The sequence below is a fragment of the Eriocheir sinensis genome, chromosome 27 (assembly GCF_024679095.1).
Source record: "Eriocheir sinensis breed Jianghai 21 chromosome 27, ASM2467909v1, whole genome shotgun sequence".
Lineage (NCBI taxonomy): Eukaryota > Metazoa > Arthropoda > Malacostraca > Decapoda > Varunidae > Eriocheir > Eriocheir sinensis.
This window is the reverse complement of record NC_066535.1, coordinates 3978967-4000555: the sequence shown is the minus strand read 5'-3', so window position 1 is coordinate 4000555 and position 21589 is coordinate 3978967. Positions and strand designations below refer to the sequence as shown.

At 40.7% G+C, this 21589-nt stretch overlaps 1 protein-coding gene across 5 annotated transcripts in view; it reads left to right on the top strand.

Annotated features, from left to right (window-relative positions):
* The window catches only part of LOC127004008 (thymidylate kinase-like), a 38765-nt gene that overhangs the window by 14868 nt on the left and 2308 nt on the right, over positions 1 to 21589 (top strand). For 4 of the 5 annotated variants that reach the window (XM_050871164.1, XM_050871161.1, XM_050871162.1 and 1 more), the window contains exon 2: positions 6298 to 6441. The exons of the other annotated variant lie outside the window; for it this stretch is intronic. In XM_050871164.1, the coding sequence (XP_050727121.1) occupies positions 6430 to 6441 (12 nt within the window). In that variant the 5' untranslated portion in view covers positions 6298 to 6429. The remainder of the gene's footprint in view (positions 1 to 6297; positions 6442 to 21589) is intronic. 5 annotated transcript variants of the gene reach the window in all.

The window sequence follows — 21589 nt, the reverse complement described above, 5'->3', positions numbered from 1 at the left end:
CTCCTTCACCTCCTGCTCCTTCACTCCCTCCCTCAGTTCAGAGAGAGCCTGGAAGGAGTTGCAGCACTCCACTCCCGCAGGATTGGTCCTCTTCAGCTTTAAGCAGTTGCCGTGGCTCTTGACTACCTGCCAGCCCCCATCTTGTGACGGTATACTATGTACGTCACCTGTTTGAGGACCTGATGAACGAAGGACTCGATTTTCCTTCCTCATGGCCTCCACAGTCCTCTCCAACTCTTCAATTCTCTCCAAGAGAGAATTTACTAACTCAACTGTACCCCCACTGGCCCTGCCTCCTCCCCTCACTGCACCACTATAACTCATCCCACCAGACATGGTCAACCCAAGAGCTAGCCCGAGCACGTCCTATCACCTTGAGGACCTTGAGGATCATCATCATCATTTCATCAACGCCTGCTCCTAGGAGCTCCCACCAGGAGAACAGGAGATGAAGACAAAATGGGACACGCTGAATTCCGACTGGGAGAAATATAAGGAAAACCTAGATGGAAAGCTATGTAGGGAAATAGAAAAAGGCAACAGGACAAGTGATCAGTGGGAAAAACAGGTAAAAGAGGTAACAGCAGAGGAGGCAAAGATATCAATAGGTATAAAGAAGTACAAGGTAGGAAAAAGGAGACTGAAAGGCTGGTGGGATGAAGAAGTAGAAAAAGCACTAGGAGATAGAAAAAGAGAAAACAGAAGGCAAAGAAAGTTGCAGAAATTGACAGAGAAGAAGGGGAGCAGCACAGACAGGAATGGGAGACGGCATATAGCAGTTATAGGAAGGTGCAGAAGGCGACGCAGATCTTAATTAATAAGAAGATTGCTGATTGGGAGAGACTGCAGGCGGAGAAACTAAACAATACCCCGAGGAGATAGAGAAAAAGAAGGGTGGAAAAGACTGAAGAGGAACCTAGGATGGAAAGAGGTAGATCAGAGGGTGATACTGAAAACAGAGGGCAGGGAGACTGGAACAGAGGAAGAAATAAGGTCAGTAATAGAAGAGTACTGGAGTAAGGTAATCAAGATAGATACAGGGGATAGAGGAATAGAGAACATGGTGATCTACAGTGACAGAAAGGAAATGGAGGAGGTAGGAATTGAAATAGGGGAGGTAGAGCGAGCACTGAAAATGTTGAAGAATGGGAAGGCGGCAGGAACAGATGACATTGTCGGAGAATTCCTTAAGTATGGAGGAGATGCAGTCAAGAAGGTTATTTTTAATATCTGCAAGGAGGTTTTGGAGGAAGGGGAGGTACCACAGGACTGGAAAAAGAGCAGGGTAACTCTGATACATAAAGGAGGGGGAAAGGATAAAGCAGAGATAGGAAATTATAGGCCAATAGCTATCATGAACACCATGGCAAAGGTATTTGGAATAGTAATAAATGAAAAGCTTAAGACCTGGATAGAGACGCAAAAGGTGCTAGGAGAGGAACAGAGTGGATTTAGGAAAGGCAGAGGTGGGCTGGAAAATATATTTACCTTAAAAGAGATTATTGAAAGGAACAAGTTGAAGAAGAGGGAATTATACCTAGTATTCATAGATCTTGAAAAGGCGTACGACACAGTGAACAGAGAAAAGCTCATTAGGCTGCTAGGACATGTAGGTGTAGATGAAAAGATATTAAATATAATACAGAGTGTACATAAGGGAAATGAGGTGCAGTTCACATTAGGAGACGTCACTACTGGGTGGTTAGGAAATAATTTAGGAGTCAGACAAGGCTGTGTGATGTCCCCGACGCTTTTCAACATGTACCTCGAGGAGCTGATAGTGAGAATTAGGAAAGCCGGGAAAGGAGTAGAGATAGGAGGAGAGAGGTTAGGGTGCCTGGCCTACGCTGATGATGTAGTGTTGATGGCGGAGAGGAAGGAGGAGATGGAGGAGATCCTGCACATAGCTCAGGCATATGGGAGGGAGTGGGACCTGAAATTTAGTGAAAGAAAATGTAAGGTTATGGAGTTTGGTAGTGGAGGCACTAACCAATGGGTACTAGGAAACAACATGCTGGAGGTAGTCGATAAATATATGTACCTAGGAATGGATGTTAGCAAGGAAGGCATAGGATGGGAGAAACAGAGGAAAGTGAATGAAGGGAAGGCAAGGAGGATGTCAGGGATGATAATAAATGGAGGCAATAGAGTAGTAAACAAATATGACGTAGGGCGAAGTCTGTGGAAAGGAGTAGGTGTACCATATTGCCTCTATGGATCAGAGATAACACACTACAGAGAAGGGGACATTGCACAGCTAGAAAAGGTTCAGAACACAGTAGGCCGGTGGGGTTTAGGAGCCCCTAGGAGCACAGCGGTAGAGGCCGTCAGAGGAGATGTGGGATGGAGTACGTTCAAGGAAAGAATTGTAAAGGGCAAGTTGGGCTTCCTTAAGAAAATTGAAAAGAGTAGTGAGGAGAGATAGGCAAAGAAAATACTGCAAGAAAGTGGAAACAAGTCCACCTGGGGGAAAGAGTTAGAGAGGTGGAAAAGGAGAGAACACCTGAGGGAAGAGTGGAATGAAATGGAGATCAGGGATGTGAAGAAGGCAGTTGAAAGGAATGGACAAGTCAAATGGCAGGAAGGAATGAGTGGCAAGTCAACGCTAAAATGGTACAGTAGGGAACAGAAACCAGAGGGAGTACACTGGCATGTAGGAAACTGGGGGAGCAAACTGTTGTTTAAAGCAAGAACAGGAACCCTGGAGGTAAACGGCAGGAACAGGGACGGGGGAAACCAGAACTGTAGCTGTAGGGCAGGGCAGGTAGAAACAGTAAGACACCTAATAGTGGAATGCAGCAACTATGAGAGGCAGAGAGGGGAGTTGGTGGCAGGAGTAGTGATGGTAATAGACAGAGAGGAGTAGGCTAGGAGGCTAGAGGAGGAAAACGGTAAAACCTGTCACCCGCCCTCCATGTGGCAACCAGAAAAAAACGTCACCTGCCCTTTAGGGGTTAAAAACTCGGATAACCATTTCCATTGCAAGTTAACCCTACAATGACTAGTTAAAAAAAAAATAACATACTGGCTCACCATCACTTGCGTGCTGGCTTTCAAGTGTGAAAGACACAGGAATTTTGTGTTATCTGCATTAGGTTACTCACTTGGCAGCTTTAAATTTACATTCATTATGCAATGATATAGTGGACTTTGCTGACACAAAGCCTCTCAAACTCATTCAGTGAGTGGGGTGCCTCTTTGGCCTCTTATCGGTCATGGCTTCTATCCCTGGCGCTGATAAACCCTTTCTGGGTTTCAATTAATTTATCATGTGGTTTGTTACTCATAGAGGTTATGTGGAGGTATGGTAAAGTGGAATTTAGTTCATTACAGTAAAACTATAATTCTTTATCCGTAACTGAATAAAGGTGCTTCTTGTTGTATTGCCTCGTTCCTGAGCATTTAGGTAATAAATCACTACCTTGCCTGGCACCCAAAGACAAAAATGAAAACTTTACATTACTTGATCTCTAAAAGGCATGAAGTCTCCTGTAAGTGTCTTCATACCTTTCTCCTGCTGCAGCGTGCCCTGAGTACCACCAATCCTTCCTAATTTATTTGCAGGAGAGGGAAGGTGCAAGCTTAGTTCAAGGAAGTGGATGTTCATTCAGGATTCAGTTCGTTTCTTAACTTATAGGCGGTAATGTTATAATTGTATTTCGTAAAGAATCCTTATAAGCAAAAACTTACAAAAATTATGGGTACCGTCAACTGGGGTGAATTCGGACTTTTTTTTTTTTTTTTTTTTTTTTTTTGTGTGTGTGTGTGAATTCTAATTTAGATTCTAGGTGAACTTGTGATGTTAAGTATTGTATGTGAGGCGGGTCCACTGGGGTATCGACTCATAGTACTGTGATATTTAAAATCTTTCATATAAATTTTTCATAAATATAATAAAGGGTGTCCGAATCTAATCCAATTTGGGGTCATTTTGGACGCCTGCATTGAAGTCAGACAGTCATAGAAAATGTGTTTGGAGAACTATTGTCTACCTCAGCCAAATGTGCGGCCGTGACGTAGGTCTCTAGGGAATAAGCGGGAGTACAGTGTTGTCGCATTTTTAACCCCACGTTGGTTGCCCCCCCCTCTCTCTCTCTCTCTCTCTCTCTCTCCATGTTAGAGAAGCTGCATTTTGCCTCTTTTACAGATTGTATGAAGATCAAATGAATATATTGCTAAATCCATCTCTAAACCTATCTATAATTCCTTTTCAAACTCATATATGTATATATGGATAGAATTACTGGAATAAAAATGCTGAAAAGCAAATAAAAAACAACTATGTGATTTAAATAAAAAAAAAACATGGTTTAAACCATTTTATTTATTTATTTATTTTTTTTTTTTTTTACATTGGTTTTTGCCAACCCTGCCTGCCATACATTAATATCTTTTTGTACTGGCCACTACTAAATCTAGTGATGAGGAGTGAACTCTTAATAAAGGCTTAATAACTTGACAAACAAGTGAAAATTCACTTCAATGCCGTGAAATGTCACTGATCTTTGCTTGACACCACTGGAAAAAAACTGAATCTGCATGTGTGCATAGGTTGACACCGGAAGCCCCAGCTAGGACTGAGGAAACACTGTCTCTACTCGTTATTGTATATGACTGAATCATCATTCCTACCTGTCATGAAGTGCTTTCCACAGACTTTCCAGTGTTCAGGGTTTGAAGTCTGGGTTCTGGAGATCCTCGATAACCAGAGACTTCTTCTTTCAGCGATCAACCCCCTCTGTTCACCTTGCCGCGTTGGTATTTTAGGCAGGTGGTAAAATGATAAACTTGGGTGTTTATCTGCTTTATTTCCACACCCAATAACACAGCAAAGATGTGGCATTTTTATTCTCAGACGGGTCACCAGAATGTGCCGTCAGCACCACAAAATGAGGCTAGAAACTCGCGTCCCAGTCACTCCAGTGGCCATGCAATCTCCCCGCACGGCTGTGGCTGATCCTGCCAACCCATAATGCACTGCGGCCGTGACAGCATGGATTGGCGCGATGTCACTCAAAACTTCCCTATTGTGGCAGCCACTTTTTGTTCCATTCCTGTAGCTTGGTGATGTCTTGTAGGAAAGCCTCAGCCAAGGGTTTAATGTATCCTCCTGAGCTAAGCAGCTATAGACCACGTCACTACTGTGGTTACATTTCACCAAAAAGCTCCCTTGAGCTGTTATCAAACTCTCAACCTCTTGCCTGTGGGCTGTTCACTACCCACACAGCCATCTGGCCCCCTCTTCCTTTGTTTACCTTGCCCACCTTAATGTACGTATACATTGTAAGTTTTCCTCCTGTCCTGAACTCATTACATTTTGCTTGTCTAAACCTTTTGTCTTCAGCATAAAGTTACACCTGGAACCATGAAATGAAGGGGATCAATAAATCAAGGCTGTAGGCAGTTTGGGAATGCAAATTTTCCTACTTCTGAGATACTCAAACTGACATGTTCATTATGTGGTCCACCTGTCATGTGTAGCTTATCACTTTCAACCCATTTCAATCCCTATGCTCTTATAACACATTTCAATTTAATGTTAATATCTGAGGAAGAGGCATACAGGATCACAGGGATCACATGGCCTTAGTATTATGGATTGATATATTGTCACTCGCAGCAAGGCAAGACGAGCACAGTGGTCTTCCCCTCCTGACCAACAGTTCTGGCATTTTCACCCAAGACTTATCTAGTTATGCTTCTTGGCTGCAAAATCTGCCACAAAGTGCCCCTGTGAAGCAACCATCACTGTCAGGGTGCACACCTCAATTGGAATACCTACATAAATCTTTTACCAAACCATGAATGTAGTACAGGTAACTCTCGACTTACGTGAGTATTGTGTCCTTGAAGAGGTGGCGTAAATCAAAAACAATGTAGTAAATCAAACAAGAGGTAGGTTTGTACCTTTATTGCCTACTGTATCACTCTGACTCCTCTGGCTGCCCTTCCCCTCGTGGTAGCACAGCAGCGAGGGTGTTGTTGTTGTTGTTGTTGAGTAGCGTGGGTACTGTATTGTTGTTCAAGTGGCGCGCGGGAAGAACTGAGCTCAGCTGTGTGGCCATGCGAGTCCAGTTGCGTGAGACATCTGGTGGCCACTTCATAAAACATCGCGTATAAGTGAAAAAAACGTGTAAATTAAACATTTAGTTGGATTTTGGACCCTGCGTTATTTCAAAAACGCGTAAACTAAACTCACGTAAATCGAGAGTTACCTGTATGACTGGACTGTGAGCATCCCACTAGTGTGCATCATTTCTTAAGCCATTGATCACTCACGTCAATATCCCTTTGCAGGTCGTCACTGGTTTTGCAGTATTGACCACCCCACTAGTGTTAGCGAGGGAGGGATCAGTGTTACAGTAAAGAGGCAGTTCGAACATACGCCGGAAAGAACCCTGAAGAGCTCGTGTTGATTGTCTCACGCCTATGCTGACACAGGTGAGTCAAAGGGAAATCAGGAAAAAGATATGTGAGAGAATAGGAATGAAAGAACAGAAACAAGAGAAAGTAAAGAACAAGAGAGAGAGAGAGAGAGAGAGAGAGAGAGAGAGAGAGAGAGAGAGAGAGAGAGAGAGAGAGAGAGAGAGAGAGAGAGAGAGAGAGAGAGAGAGAGAGAGAGAGAGAGAGAGAGAGAGAGAGAAGAGAAGAGAAGAGAAGAGAAAGAGAGAGAGAGAGTGTGTGTGTGGTGTGTATTTACCTAGTTGTAGTTTTACAGGGCCTGGGCTTACGCTCGTGTGGTCCTGTCTCCGTATCTGTATTTGTCCAACTTTTCCTTAAAGCTTTGCACACTTCGCCGATACTACTTCCTCACTTAGTCTGTTCCAAACCTCTATATTTCTTTGCGGGAAGCTATATTTCTTTTTGTCTCTCAAGCATCTTCCTTTCCTCAATTTTTTACTGTGCCCTCTTGTGTTCCTGGGGCCATCCACGAAAGTGTCTAAGGCCGATGCTACTTAAGCACAAAATCATACATAGCTTATGGTCAACGAGTTAGGGCCGTCGTAACTTATCGTGCTTAGACCATTCTCTGTTGATGTCGCTCGTCTCGCTAGAACGCTGTGAGCAAAATTTCGACATGAATCATGTTAAATAAAACATAGTTATACTTACATTTTCTTTGTTTTTTATTTTAATAATTTTACAATACAATTTTTGACCAAATAACACGGAGTGAATGACAGTATTTCTTGGAAAAGAAAAATATTAAAATACATTCCCGTTGGAAACGAGAATTTGTGTAAACAAACAGTCACCAGCTCAGTCACCAGCCTCACGTCCTATACTGTACAACCTGCTTCCCCCTTCATCCACCCCCTCAGAAGATCCCACCACGGGACAAATGGAAGCTGTAAAGGCAGTGGAGTCTGCTGCCCAGGAACACAAGGCAGCTGCTCAGGCAGTGGCATCCGCTGCACGGGCCCAAGAGGCAGCTGCCCGAGCACAGGAGTCCGCTGCGAGGGCCAAGGAGTCCGCTGCGAGGGCCAAGGAGTCCGCTGCGAGGGCCAAGGAGGCAGCTATGCGGGCCAAGGAACAGGCTGCCAAGGAGAAAATTGAGGCCATGAGGCTTAAAGCTAGATACTATAAATTTAAACTAGAAAATAATTAAACATACAACCAAATACTACTTCTGTTATTTCTAACATTATTAAACTATTATAAGCTTAGTTCTCATATGTATTGTAATTTGTTCTTATACTGACACTGCTTTTTTTTGCATAGTTTCTGACTATACAATTAGAATTTTGACTGTGGAAAGATATACTATGGTGAAGCTTTCTAGTCTCCTTTTTAGAAAACAATCATAAGAAGGTCATCAGAAATTGTGGTTAGGAGATGAGAGACTATGCTAATGGGAATTTAAATTTATCATAATGCATTAAAAAGTAGGAAACATTACCAAGGTAGGTACACGAGGCCCTGTTGGAGGACGTTCCATCAGTCCTCATTGCTGAGAAGAGAAATGATGACATTAAGAGAAATGTATAAAATCAATGTGAAGCAAGTATACTTATTTATCTATTTTTATCGATCATATCTATTTTTCCATCTCTCACCTGTTCACCCATCCGTCCCACTCCCCACTACCACCTTCATATCATTAGTGATCTTCCAATAAGTAATTAATTAAATTAGAACATAATACCAGTTTCTCTTGCAAAGATTCAACTTACTTGAAATGCAAGGTGCAGAATGCATCCCGATAGGCACGACCCTCATTACGGTGACCACCGGGCGCATTGGCAGGTTCTTCTGCAGCATCATTTAATGGCACTGGGACTTGTGCCTCTGCACCCATTGGTTGCTCGTCATCCAGAGGAAGAGGAAGATTCCTATCCTTGCAAATATTGTGCAGCATTCCACACACATGAATGATTTTGCACACCTTGAGGGGGGGCCTCAATCGTACCTCACCATGCAAAACATGAAATCGGCGTTTGAGTTGTCCAATTCCACGTTCAACAATACTGCGTGTAATTTTGTGAGACCTGGATGAATAACAATGGTAATTAATTGTAATTAATTGTTGTACGTTGTTGTCCTAGTGGTAATCTTGTTGAGTTAGTCTACACTTCATAGCCTAATCACTAAAAACCCTTAAATAGACAGAAATCTACCAGGAAAAATAGTTTCGTCCTCACAAATGAGAAGCAGCAGCGGCACACTGACAGTACACGCAGCCATAGGAATTTCCTACTGGAAACGAAACTAAAGATCATTAAGCCCTTGGATCGTAACCTAGCCACTCGATAGTAACCTAGCCACTCGATAGTAACCTAGCCACCGATAGTAACCTAGCCACTCGATAGTAACCTAGCCACCGATAGTAACCTAGCCACCGATAGTAACCTAGCCACTCGATAGTAACCTAGCCACTCAATAGTAACCTAGCCACTCGATAGTAACCTAGCCACCGATAGTAACCTAGCCACTCGATAGTAACCTAGCCACTTTCGATAGTAACCTAGCCACTCGATAGTAACCTAGCCACTCGATCGTAACCTAGCCACTCGATAGTAACCTAGCCACTCGATAGTAAACTAGCCACTCGATAGTAACCTAGCCACTCGATAGTAACCTAGCCACTCGATAGTAACCTAGCCACTCGATAGTAACCTAGCCACTCGATAGTAACCTAGCCACTCGATAGTAACCTACATTGCCCCAAGTAGATAAATCTTTAATAAATCACTGTCAGTTACCACCCAGACAATACACCTGAGGGTATGTTGCGGCTGCTCAATGGGCGTTTGCCTGAAATAGGTAAATCTTTAAAAATCACTGTCAACATGATAAATAATTTGCGGTGGGTATATATGGGGTTCAAATTGCTCAGGATGAAAAGCTCTATCAGATGAGAAGGGTAAGTAAAGCCATCTCGAGACTGGTGTACGAGTAAAAAAAATACCTAATGTTCATATGATGAGTTAGTGGTTATCAAAGTTTCAGCAAAAATATACAGGACAAAATTTGGGACTCAACTCTCAGTGGCGATTCTGAGGCTAATAGTAATTTAACTTTGAGCACAGGTTAAGGTTTTTAATGCATAGGGCGTTGAGTCAGATTTAGTACTAAATACACCCCATTCCCAGTGTTAGTTCTTACCAGTCTCACTGACTAAACTACTTATAAACGTTATATCAAAGTCCTAAACCAAAGTAACCTTGATTTCACCTCCTGCCAGAAAAATATTTAAATGTTTTAGTGCATGTTATATATATATATATATATATATATATATATATATATATATATATATATATATATATATATATATATATATATATATATATATATATATATATATATATATATATATATATATATATATATATATATATATATATATATATATATATATATATATATATATATATATATATATATATATATATATATATATATATAACTTATGTTACCAAGCCCAATACTATCTTTCCGAAATGAAACTTAATCCAACCTAACCAAACTTAACCTTACTACTACTAATACCACTGCTGCTGCTGCTGCTACTGCTATCAATAATAATAATAATAATAATAATAATAAGACAATGTATTTACCTATTATATCGTGACTGAGGTCCAGGCAGTGGACGAGATAAGGTGTAAGGAGCCATGTCTTGCAGGGGTACCCACTGTCTCCAAGCAAGTGACTTCCTGCTGGCACATATCCTCCGTCAAACAATCTTGACAATCCACTGCTGTTCAAGATACGTGCATCATGCACTGACCCTGGCCACTTGGCAAGAATGTCCAATATTCGATAATTGGCATCAAATACAACTTGGACATTCATGCTGTGATACCCCTTCCGGTTCACATACACTTCTTCTTGATCCCTCGGTGCCACAATTCGGATGTGTGCCATCAATGGCACCTATGATGTTAGGGAAATTGGCTATAGCAAAGAATTCTGCTTTCTTTCGGTCAGCGCTGTCTTGGGTGACAGGAAAAGTTATGAACCTCTTGAGGACATTAACATCTGCAAGGGCATCTATAGTTTTACTGATGGCTCTGCTGATGCTGGACTGTGAGGGGCCAAGGTCATCACTGCTACATTGTTGCATTTTGCCAGTAGCAAGATATCTTAAGGTTATGAGAACCTTCAACTCCGGGGTGAGCGGGTTAGACCTGTTGGTATCACTCTTCAGCGCTGCCCTTACAAGGTTGGTAACAAATAATATACCTTCCCGGTCTAACCTGTACCTCTTGATGAACTCAGCATCATTAAGTTCATTTAGAACGTCCTTTCTAAGGTAATTATTCCCTGGCTGATGTGGTTGTTGCTCTTGTGGCGCTGCCATCTTGATTGTTTACGTTCAAATCCATCGTCCTTAAGGGCTGGTAAGACAGGGTCCAGCCTGTTTTACCGCTAAGCACGATGTTAGGGCCGTCGAAAAATTTTATGTACGACGTCAGGCAAGTTAGGCACGGTAGCCGCCATTTTATTTTGCTATGGACGACGGCATCGGCCTAAGACACTTTCGTGGATACCGGCACTGGTGTTTATTCCTTCTTTTAGTAGTAACTCCTCATTATCTACTTCCATTTTGCCCAATAATTTATAAATTTGTATTAGGTCTCCCCTTTCTCTTCCTTGTTCTTGTGTTGGTAGGTCCATTTCCTTTAATCTTTCATCATATGTCAATCCCTCCAGTTATGGAACCATTTTTGTTGCCATCCTTTGTATTCTTTCTAGTTTTTTTGTGTTTCTTCTTGTGGGGAGACCACACCGTCTCCGCATAGGCCTAATCATAGTGGTTATTAACTTTCATCATATCCTTATCCATGTAGTGGAATGCTAATCCTATATTTCTCACCATATATGTATCACCGAATATCCGATTAACATGACTCCATTTCCCATTTTATATGTCCATTATGGTCTCCCTTCGCTCTTTCCCATTTCCATTACATGACATTTCTTCATGTGTGTGTGTATTTACCTAGTTGTAGTTTTACAGGGCCTGGGCATTATGCTCGTGTGGTCCCGTCTCCGTATCTGCATTTATCCAACTTATCTTTAAAGCTTTGCACACTCCTCGCTCAGACTGTTCCAAACCTCTACATTTCTTTGCGGGAAGCTATACTTCTTTGTGTCTCTCAAGCATCTCCCCTTTCTCAATTTTTTACTGTGTCCTCTTGTATTTCTGCTTATGTTTCCTTCTGTTAGTAGCAGTTCTTCATTATCTACTTCATCTATTTTGTTTAATAATTTATAAATTTGGATTAGGTCTCCCCTTTCTCTTCTTTGTTCCGGTGTTGTTAAGTTAATTTCCTTTAATCTTTCCTCGTATATTAATCCCTCCAACTCTGGGACCATTTTTGATGCCATCCTCTGTATTCTTTCTAGTTTCTTTATATGCTTCTTCTTATGGGGGGACCACACTACCTCTGCATATTCTAATTTTGGTCTAATCATGGTAGTGATTAGCCTTCTCATCATGTCCTTGTCCATGTAGTTAAATGCTACTCCAATATTTCTCACCAAGTTATATGTGTCTCTAAAGATCCGATTTATATGACTCTGGTTGATTATCATCCCTCATCACTACTCCCAGATCTCTCTCTTCATGCACTTTTTTTAATGTTTCACCATTTCCCATTTTGTATATCCAGATTGGTCTTGTTTCACTTTTACCCATTTCCATAACATGACATTTTTTCACATTAAATTCCATCTCCCAATCCATACTCCATTTCCAAATTTTGTATAGGTCTTCTTGCAATATTTCATAATCTTCTTTGTTTCTTATATGTTTTTGTAATTTAGCATCGTCAGCAAATAGGTTTATGTAGCTATTAACTCCTTCAGCCATGTCATTTACATATACCAGGAAGATTACACTGGGTAACAAAAAAATATTTTTTGAAAATCGTCCAGGGTTTTCCAGCTGAATTAGACTAATTTTGATGCTCTGAGTCCGAAAATGACCTTGGTTTTGCTCAATCAGGTCAAGATTTTTTGCTACAGAATTTTTTTAATAATCGATTTTTCGTAAAAACAAATTTCATGGATCATCAGCTGAGAAACCCTGACGATTTTTTCCGTTTTCCTCAAGAAATAAAAGTCAACGTATCCAAATTCATTCAGTTTTTATTTACTCCATCAAATTTGATAAGCATATAATACTTCTAAATAAACGTTACGTGACACAAAATTTCAGAGTTCACGGCATAAATCGGCGTTTCTTCGATTCCCGTGCGTGAGCAGCTGCTGGGTTGTCTCTCTTCAGCGACCAGCAGTAGTCCGCCAGCATGACTGCATCCCACCTCCCTGGTACCTCTCCTCCATTTGGCGATGTCCTGATGGAACCTTTCTCCTGCTCGTCTCATCGCCCCAAGGTTTTCAGGAAACTTCTCCATGTGTGAGAATAGGAAGTGCATTTTATACTCATCAAACACCGAGTTTTTGAAAAGCCTCTATCATGCTGCTGATGAGTCTGGCGTGGTTTGCTGCCTTCGTGTTCCCCAGGAAGTTGTTCACCACCTCCACAAACGATTTCCAGGCGGCGACTCTAACGTGTTCATGGAGTTTTGGAACTCTGTGTCGCTGATGAGCTGCCGTATCTGTGGGCCATCGAAAATGCCGCCTTCAGCTTCTCAATGGTCAGTCGAGGAAAGGCTCGGCACAGGTAGTTGAAGCACCTCCCATCCTTGTCCAAAGCGCGTGAACTGTTTCATTAACCCAAGCTTCATGTGCAGTGGGATCAATATCTTCTCCCGGTCAACAAGAGGTTCGTTTATGATGTTTCTCCCAGGTACTAACTGCTCTCGGCCGCCACTCTTTCTTTACATAGTGCTGGGCTCTGTCTCGACTGTCCCACATACATATAAAGCATGGGTACTTTGTGAACCCGGACTGCTGACCAAGTAGAAAGTTCACCATCTTGAGGTCGACGAGATGATCCATTGGTGCTGCTCATATTGGATTTTGTCGAGCACTTCACTGCTTCATAATTCTCTCGAGAGTTGTGGAGTGCGTAAGAGGGATTGAGGCGAACTGGTTCCTTGTGGAGGAGCACACACTTCAAAGAGCGCTTGCAGCTGTCAATGAAGAGTCGCCAATCTCTCGGATCGCATTGAGAAGCGCCGAGTTTAACAAAAAGACCGGCGACATCTCGGCAGTACACGAGGTCTTCCTCCTGGCAGAAGTAGCCCATGTAGTCCTCATGCCTTCTCGAAAGAAAGTGATACGCGTCCTCGCCAAGTAGATTTTTCTTTGAGTCTAGAGGCCAACAGCTCGGAGGAAGTCTTCGACAAGCTGAGATCCCGAACCAGATCATTAAGCTCACCTTGTGAAAAGGGCTGCGGACCATACTCCTCTTCTGTATCTCCTCCCTCGTCTGTAGTGGTGGCCTCGCTGCCGCTGTCAGGAAGCTCTCTGAACGCTGGTACAGGAATTTCTTCGCAGTGAGCAACTGGACGGCGGGCAGATGGAAGGTCGGGTACTGGAGGCTGTGCCGATTCTTCCGGTTGATGCCAGTAGTATTGATGGCGCAGAAGTAACAATCCGATGCATGGTCAAACGGCTCCTCCAAACCATCGGAATCCCAAACTTCAGTGAAGTTTTCGCGCCTTCGTCCACCGCCGAGGTATTCCACGACGCCTTGCACACCGTGTGCGGTGCCCAGGACTTATCTTGGTCACCCAGCTTGACTTCAAAGTAAGCCTGGTAGGCGCTTCACAAATCCTGTGATGTTCTTCCTGTCCACTGACAGCGTGTATTCTCCGCAGATGTAGCAGAAAACGTCAGGATTATTCCTGCATGACCGTCGCGCCGAAGCCATATCAATGACCTGAAAAATATTAAAAAAAATTATATGTAATATGTAATAGCAGGATGCAGCTGACTGTCAGCAGGATGACTGACTGACACGTATGCAGCTAATTTAGAGAAGTAAGTTAGTTTTGTAATTCGATATATTCTTCAAGAAAAATATGATTGAACTCAAAACCCCTGATATTAGCATATGTATAGCTCGTCAGGTAGGCCTATGGCTGTATCTCAAAAAAGTTGACCTGATAGAGCAAAATCAGTGTGATATTCGGACTCAGAACACCAAAATTAGTCAGAATCAGCTGAGAAACCCCTGACGATTTTTTGGTTGTTACCCTGTGTTATCGGTGCTAATACTGAACCCTGTGGTACTCCGCTTTCTACATTTCTCCATTCTGATTTTATGTCCTTGACCACAGTTCTCATCTCCCTTCCCATTAGGTAGCTTGCCATCCATTTTTTCATATTTCCTTTCAATCCTCCTTTATTTTCCAGTTTCCATAATAGTCTTGTATGTGGAACTTTGTCGAAGGCCTTTTTAAATCAAGATAAATACAATCAACCCATCCATCCCTTTCCTGTGTTCTGTCTGTCACTCTTGAGTAAAAACTGAGTAAGTTTGTAACACATGATCGGCCCTTTTGAAATCCATATTGTTTGCTGGTAATTAACTAATGCTCTTCTAGAAATTTTGTCCACTGTTTCTTTATTATTTTCTCACATATTTTGCACAAAACACTTGTCAGGGATATGGGTCTGTAGTTTGAAGGTTCATCTTTCCTTCCACTTTTATATATGGGGACCACTTCAGCCCTTCTCCACTCATTGGGCACCGTACCTGTTGCTACTGAGAATCTTATGATGTCGTATATTGGAACAATTAATTCATCTCTACATTTTTTTAAAATATATCCAGAGACTCCATCCGGTCCTACTGCTTTTCCCTCTTCTAGTTCTCCCAGTAATTTATAGATCTCTTCTTTGTTTACCACAATCTCTTCCATATGAACTTCTATTTTATTCTCTTGTGGCTCAATAAAGATTGTTTCTTTGGTAAAGACTTGCTGGAATTTTCTATTTAATAACTCAGCCATACCTTTAGGGTCATTGACTTCCACATTCCCGTCTCTCAGTCTTTCTATTGTTTCTTTCGGTTTAGTCTTCCCATTTATAAATCTGTAAAACAACTTAGGCTGTTCTTTGCATTTTTCCACAATATCCTTCTCATATCCCTTTTCTTCTTCTTTCCTTATTTTCACATATTCATTTCTCATCATTCTGAAGTCTTCTTTGTTTCTTTGATTCTTCCTTCTTTTTAATCTTTTCCATGCTTTGTCCCTTTTTTCTTTTGCGTTTGCACATTTGGCATTAAACCAGTCCTTCCTACCCTTAACTTTGGGTCTGTATATGGGTACATATTTTTTGACACCGGTGTTATAGGCTTCCATAAAGATATCATACTTTTCTTGTTCTTTATTTTTTCTCAGTAACTCATCCCATTCCACTTTCTCGTAAAACTTCCGAAGATTTTCCATGTCTGTCTTAATATAGTTTAGCCTGTTTGATTTGTAAGATTCATCCTCTTTAGTAACCTCCACTTCTGTATCAGTCTCTATGGTTACATGATCACTCTTGCCCAGTGGACATCCATACCTTAGTTCATCCTTGATGTATATTCCTTTTGTTGGTACTAGGTCCAGTCTTGCCGGTTCATCGTCACTTCTATATCTTGTTTGTTCATTCACTCTTAGTATCATAAGTGTGTGTGTGTGTGTGTGTGTGTGTGTGTGTGTTAATGGTTGAAAAAGAAAGTTGTGATTAGAGGGAACCAGAGACTCCAAATATATGAGTTGGCAGTATGGTGTGAGAGAGATAGATCACTAGAAAAATTTTCTCCTAATATTTTACCAGTTGTTGATTTCTCTTCCACATCACTATGCCAGTTCTCAGTCAGTATCCCTGGGCTAGGTTAAGTGTTTGAAGCACATGGCTGGCAGAGGCAACCAATAAAAAGATCACACTGTCAGATAGTAAGAAAGTCTCATTACTGTGACAGTACCTTTGAATTTAGTTGAGGACAAGTATATTGACATATTAAAATTATCGTAAACATAGCAAAGCATCTCAGGACACTGCAACTTGAATTTAGTTTTCCTTTATTTGGACAACAGTTATAATTTTGACTTAGTGTGCGCGTCCATGTTTAGAAGAGAAGAGAAAAGTTGCTGCTGAAGGCCCCTGACCAGGCGATGCTGCAGAGCTGAGTATCTGAACACATTCCTACTCACCAGCAACAAGCTGTAAGATGTTTGGATGTATTTCTAGGCACGGTTGGCCCACCCACTGCTTTGCATGGTGTTTGGCAGTATGAGGGCAACTGACTGACCAGACACTAATTTAGGTATTGATGTATTTTGTTAATTCATGAGCAATGACTTTTCAGACTAATGTGGAATATACACAAATAAAGAAATAGATTTCAATACAAATCAAAATCTGTGAATGAAACTTGATGATGGTAAATGCTTATAATAGGATATTCCACTGTCTCTTCTGTAGCCATGGTTGTGGGGCAGTTTATGGCATAGAGCTTGTCTTTGTTGTCATCCAAAGATACACAGCCTCAGCCAGAAGTATCAACCTTATATTATCTACATCTTCATACAGACTAGTTAGTTTTCCCATCACATCTGCAGCAGAGTTTGAGAGGGGATAGACAGTACACTGATCAGGTTAAATACAATAATGTATTACATGTGCATATCAACATCTTAGAAATAATAGACATAGCCTTCCATGTGGATGGTTATGGAGACAGACACTGGTAGGCACGCTTTTGAATAATATGACTGAGATTGATATGCAGTCAAACCTCAGTTTACGAGTACCTTAGTGTTTTGCTTTATAAGCAAAAAATGCCTTGGTTTACAAGCGGTGACTTGGCTATCAGACCAAGTTGGTCTTTCGACGATAACTAACGTGTCTTTTTTAAGGAACAGATGGCAACCATAAAATTTTTCTGTCCTGCCATGACTGACAGCCGCTGCCTGCTGTTTGTGAAGGCAAGAGGAAGGGGGAGAGACGTTACAACGCGTATTTAAAAAAAATGGTCTGTGGTGCAACAGTACCACGACAGTAACCTCATGAACTCTATCCACCCCCACCTGGCAGGGTTATCCATAAGAGGCTCAGGAAATGGTCATTGCCATAGGCCTATGGAGGTGTGGCCATACCCAGCCACCCAGCCCTGCCGCAGCTTGCGCAGGACCCCCGATCCTTCCCTAGAATTGGGGAAATTCTGTAAAATCTGACATGACAGAACAAGAAACGGAAGAATTTTGCAAGACTTGGGGTTAATTCTTGCTTGGTCTAGTGTAATTCTTGACCACCAGATGACAGATCTAGTCTCGGTCCGCGTTGTAAACTCATAGAATTAGCATCAATGCGCTCATGTTATGTTTTCAGCACTACAGTGGGAGTTCTTTTTTGCTCGTAACAGTAACGGGGGGGGGTGAGCCTTGGCAGCTTGTATGCCCTCCTGGACATGACTGACACCCGTTCACCCTCCATCTCGAACGATGTATAGGGTTAGCTTAATGTTGGTGGTCGAATGTAGTTCCGGTGCCTCTTGAATAGGGAAACTGCGGCTGCTAAACCCCAGGGCGAAGCCTACACCCCGAGTGTGTAGTTAATGGCTGCAGGAGTCTTTGTAACAACCGTAACACATTGATTTGTTACGTATTTATCATTATTTATTTACTAAAACTACTTTAAGGGGGGTGCCAGGGGGGTATTTTTTGACAATTTAGTTTTTCTTGCTCAACATGTTGGGGATGCTATGTACTACCAGTTAGAGAAGCATAATTTTGTAGAATATTAAAAAACGGGGTCCCTTTAAGAGATTTAAATGCCCTGCGCTGTTATGTCATAGCGCGCCAGCACACGTGGTATTTCTCAGGGCTTGTACGCACGTAAAATTCACATTAGAAAGTCTTTTTCCCCTTAAATTTTGTCATCCCTCTATCCACTCATGACAGCTGACGAATGTGGAATGCATGTGCTGCTGCTCAGTTCTCACCCAGGCATTGACTGGGGAGGACGGAATTTTTCGATGCGCTACAACCCAAAAATGTCTTTACAATGACGTACAAGCGCAAAGCAACCATGAGCAGATTTATGAACATGAATAAGGCTTCTGGAACAAAATGGAGACCCTGGAAACATGCAAGAAAGCAACGCTAGAAGCAAAAGTCATGACTGTCTTCACACCAACCACCGCCACCAACACAACCTTTGAGTGATAATACTTTTTATTATAAAGGGGGACCAGATGCCTTATCCTTCTCCAGTAAGTGAACAAGGTATAAACAATCGTATGTGAAAATTTCGTGCCAATCAAATGAATACAAATGGCAAGACACATGAAATGGAAAAAAAAATTTTAGGAGCCAAAATCTCAAAAATTTGTTTTTTACACTTCAAAAACTTTCACAAAATCGACAAAACGTCTGACTGTCTTTTGTAAGGTATCAATCTAAACTACAACTAAATGGCAATTTTTCTCATTTTCTACATTTTTAAAAATGTAAAAAGAAAAAGGGAGAAAAAGTGGAGAAAATTCTTAGTGATTTTTTTTTTTTTTTTTTTTCGAAGCCAAAACTAAAAATATAAAAATTACGAAATGAGAAATGTAGATATATACACAAAGTTTCTGTGGTATTTTTTTTCAAAGCAGTTAACTAAAAACTAAAGTCTGTGAAACAAAAAGATGATTTTATGCTTTGTTTGAGTCTCCCCTACACATTCACCCAAATTTCATGAAATTAACAGAATTGTCACTTTTACACCAACAAATAACATAGTAAAATTTCATAGCCATAGGACATACTGTGTGCCCAGAAGGAACCCCCCCTGGTGCCATCCTTAATTCTGTAGAAAATAACATGTAAAATGATTTTTAAATAAATATTCTTTTGAGATATGGGATGCATTAATGGGATTTGCATTAATTTCAACGGGGAAATTCATTTTGGTTTATGAGTGTTTTGGTATGCGAGCAAAATTACGGAACGAATTAACTTGTAAACCGAGGTTTACCTGTATCAGGAATGGGAGTCACCCATCAAAATCATAGTAGTATTTATTTTATTTATCAGTCACGCCATCTCATATATGCATCTCATTTTTTATCTGTGCATGTTATACATTTCTCTGATAGTCAAGTCATTTCTAATTGTTTAACACATTAATTGGTGTCTGATTGATAAGCATGCAGGTGGGTTCATATCTCAAACAGCAAACAAAACACTCGGTGGGGCATCAGTGATGGTGCCCATACATCCAAACAACTTACAGCCATCGTATATTCGCTTCAGCTGGATCCCTATAGTCTGTTTCATTCCATCTGTCCACTCACGAACGTAGATGTGGCACCTGCACATTTTTAGTTCAGGAGTGCGTGAAGATCAACTTTTTAAATTCATTTTTTCCCAATGATATATTTGAATGTTTGTGTATACAAAGAACCCTCAAGCATAAACTGCAAACATGCCAATTTGAATTGATAGTATACCATACAAGCACATGAAAAATAACCTTGTATCAGAAGGCTTATAGTCAGATTATACTCAAACGTTCTATGGCCTTTCAAATACCTATAATTCATCTCATTGCAGGTACATAAAATGTCATCTGGCTCTGCAAGTGCCCATACATATTGAATTTTGTTAATATATTGCATGTAAATAACATGAGTAATATTCAAAATAGCCTATCATTACATTTAACAATAGCTCACGTTATTTTGAATATTAACTGTGGTTTACATGCAATATATTTTTAAAATAACATTTTATTAGCACTTGCAGAGCCAGATGTCTTAATGTACCTGAAATGAGATGAATTATAGGCATTAGAAAAGCCATAGATTGCTCAAATATGATCTGACTAGACCGTTTGATAAGCTTTTTTTTGTGTGTGCTTGTATGGTATATTAAGTATCCATGGAAATTGGCTTTTTTATATATACATTAACAATCATGTATATTATTGAAAAATTAGCTTGAATATATATCATAACAGTTGATTTTCACGTATTCATGAACTTGAAATGCGCAGGTGCCACATCTATCAAAATTCCCGCTGATTGGCAGGCGGGGTGTCTGATGCCTCTGTCCATCACACTGGTGTAGGTTCAGAAACCATTCATATTTCTTTACTTAGCTCATCTGTTATATAAAATAGGTAAATTTTGTTGACATCATTGGATCAAGAAGAGATTGTACAACTATTTTCAAAACTGTAGGGTTTAAAACAAATTACGACAAGTAGATGTCTGAGAATAACATTTAATGTTTTACCACTTAACAAATCCTTCCTTTTATATTACACCTGATCCAAAATGTGAAAATACCATCATATTCAGAATGATTATATGTATGAGAAAAAAAGTTGAATAAAATGATTCAATAATTGTACAAGCATCAATAGTAAATAAAAGGTGGTATTAACATTGTTCTTTGGGGTTGAAAACAAGTTACAGTGAGTATAAGTCAAAGAATGATGTTAATACTACCTCTTATTTATTATTGATATTTCCAGCAATTATTGAATCAATTTTAGAATAAAATTTTTCTCATGTGTAATCATCCTGAATACGCTAGTACTTTCAGATAAGGTGTGATATAAGGGGGATTTGTTAAGTGGTAAAATAGTGAATGTAATTCTCAGACCTCTATTTGCCGTAATGTGTTTTGAAAATAGTTTCATATTGCTCAATGGTGTCAACATAATTTACTTATCCTGAGTAATAGACGAGTAAGTAAAGTATTGAGCTTCTCATCCTTTTCTAGCGTATTGGGCAGTACATACATCAGAAAACTCACCTGCCAATCAGTAGTAGTGTCCATACTAACAGCTAGGAGATGGGGATCCAGTTTGGGTGAATGGTCTATTGAGAGGAATGCTACATTTTGACATGACTGGCAATTCCATCATAACCCAAATGCAGCAGGCTGCCATTGAAGCAAAGTTAATCTCCAGATATAGTGGGTTTTATTCAGGCAGGTTATAAAGAACAAGAATCATTTTTGATACGTACCAGACATTTCAATCTACAATGGTTTTTGTCCAGCATCACAGCTATACTACTACTACACTAAACATGTGGTTGTGGGCGGAGTAAGCGTACGGGATCCCTTGGACAGCCTTGCCGCGTGTCTCCCAGCCCACGATGTAGAAATGTTCTAATTTAAGTAATACCATGGCAAATATGATCAGCAAATATGCATACACATTTAATCGTAGT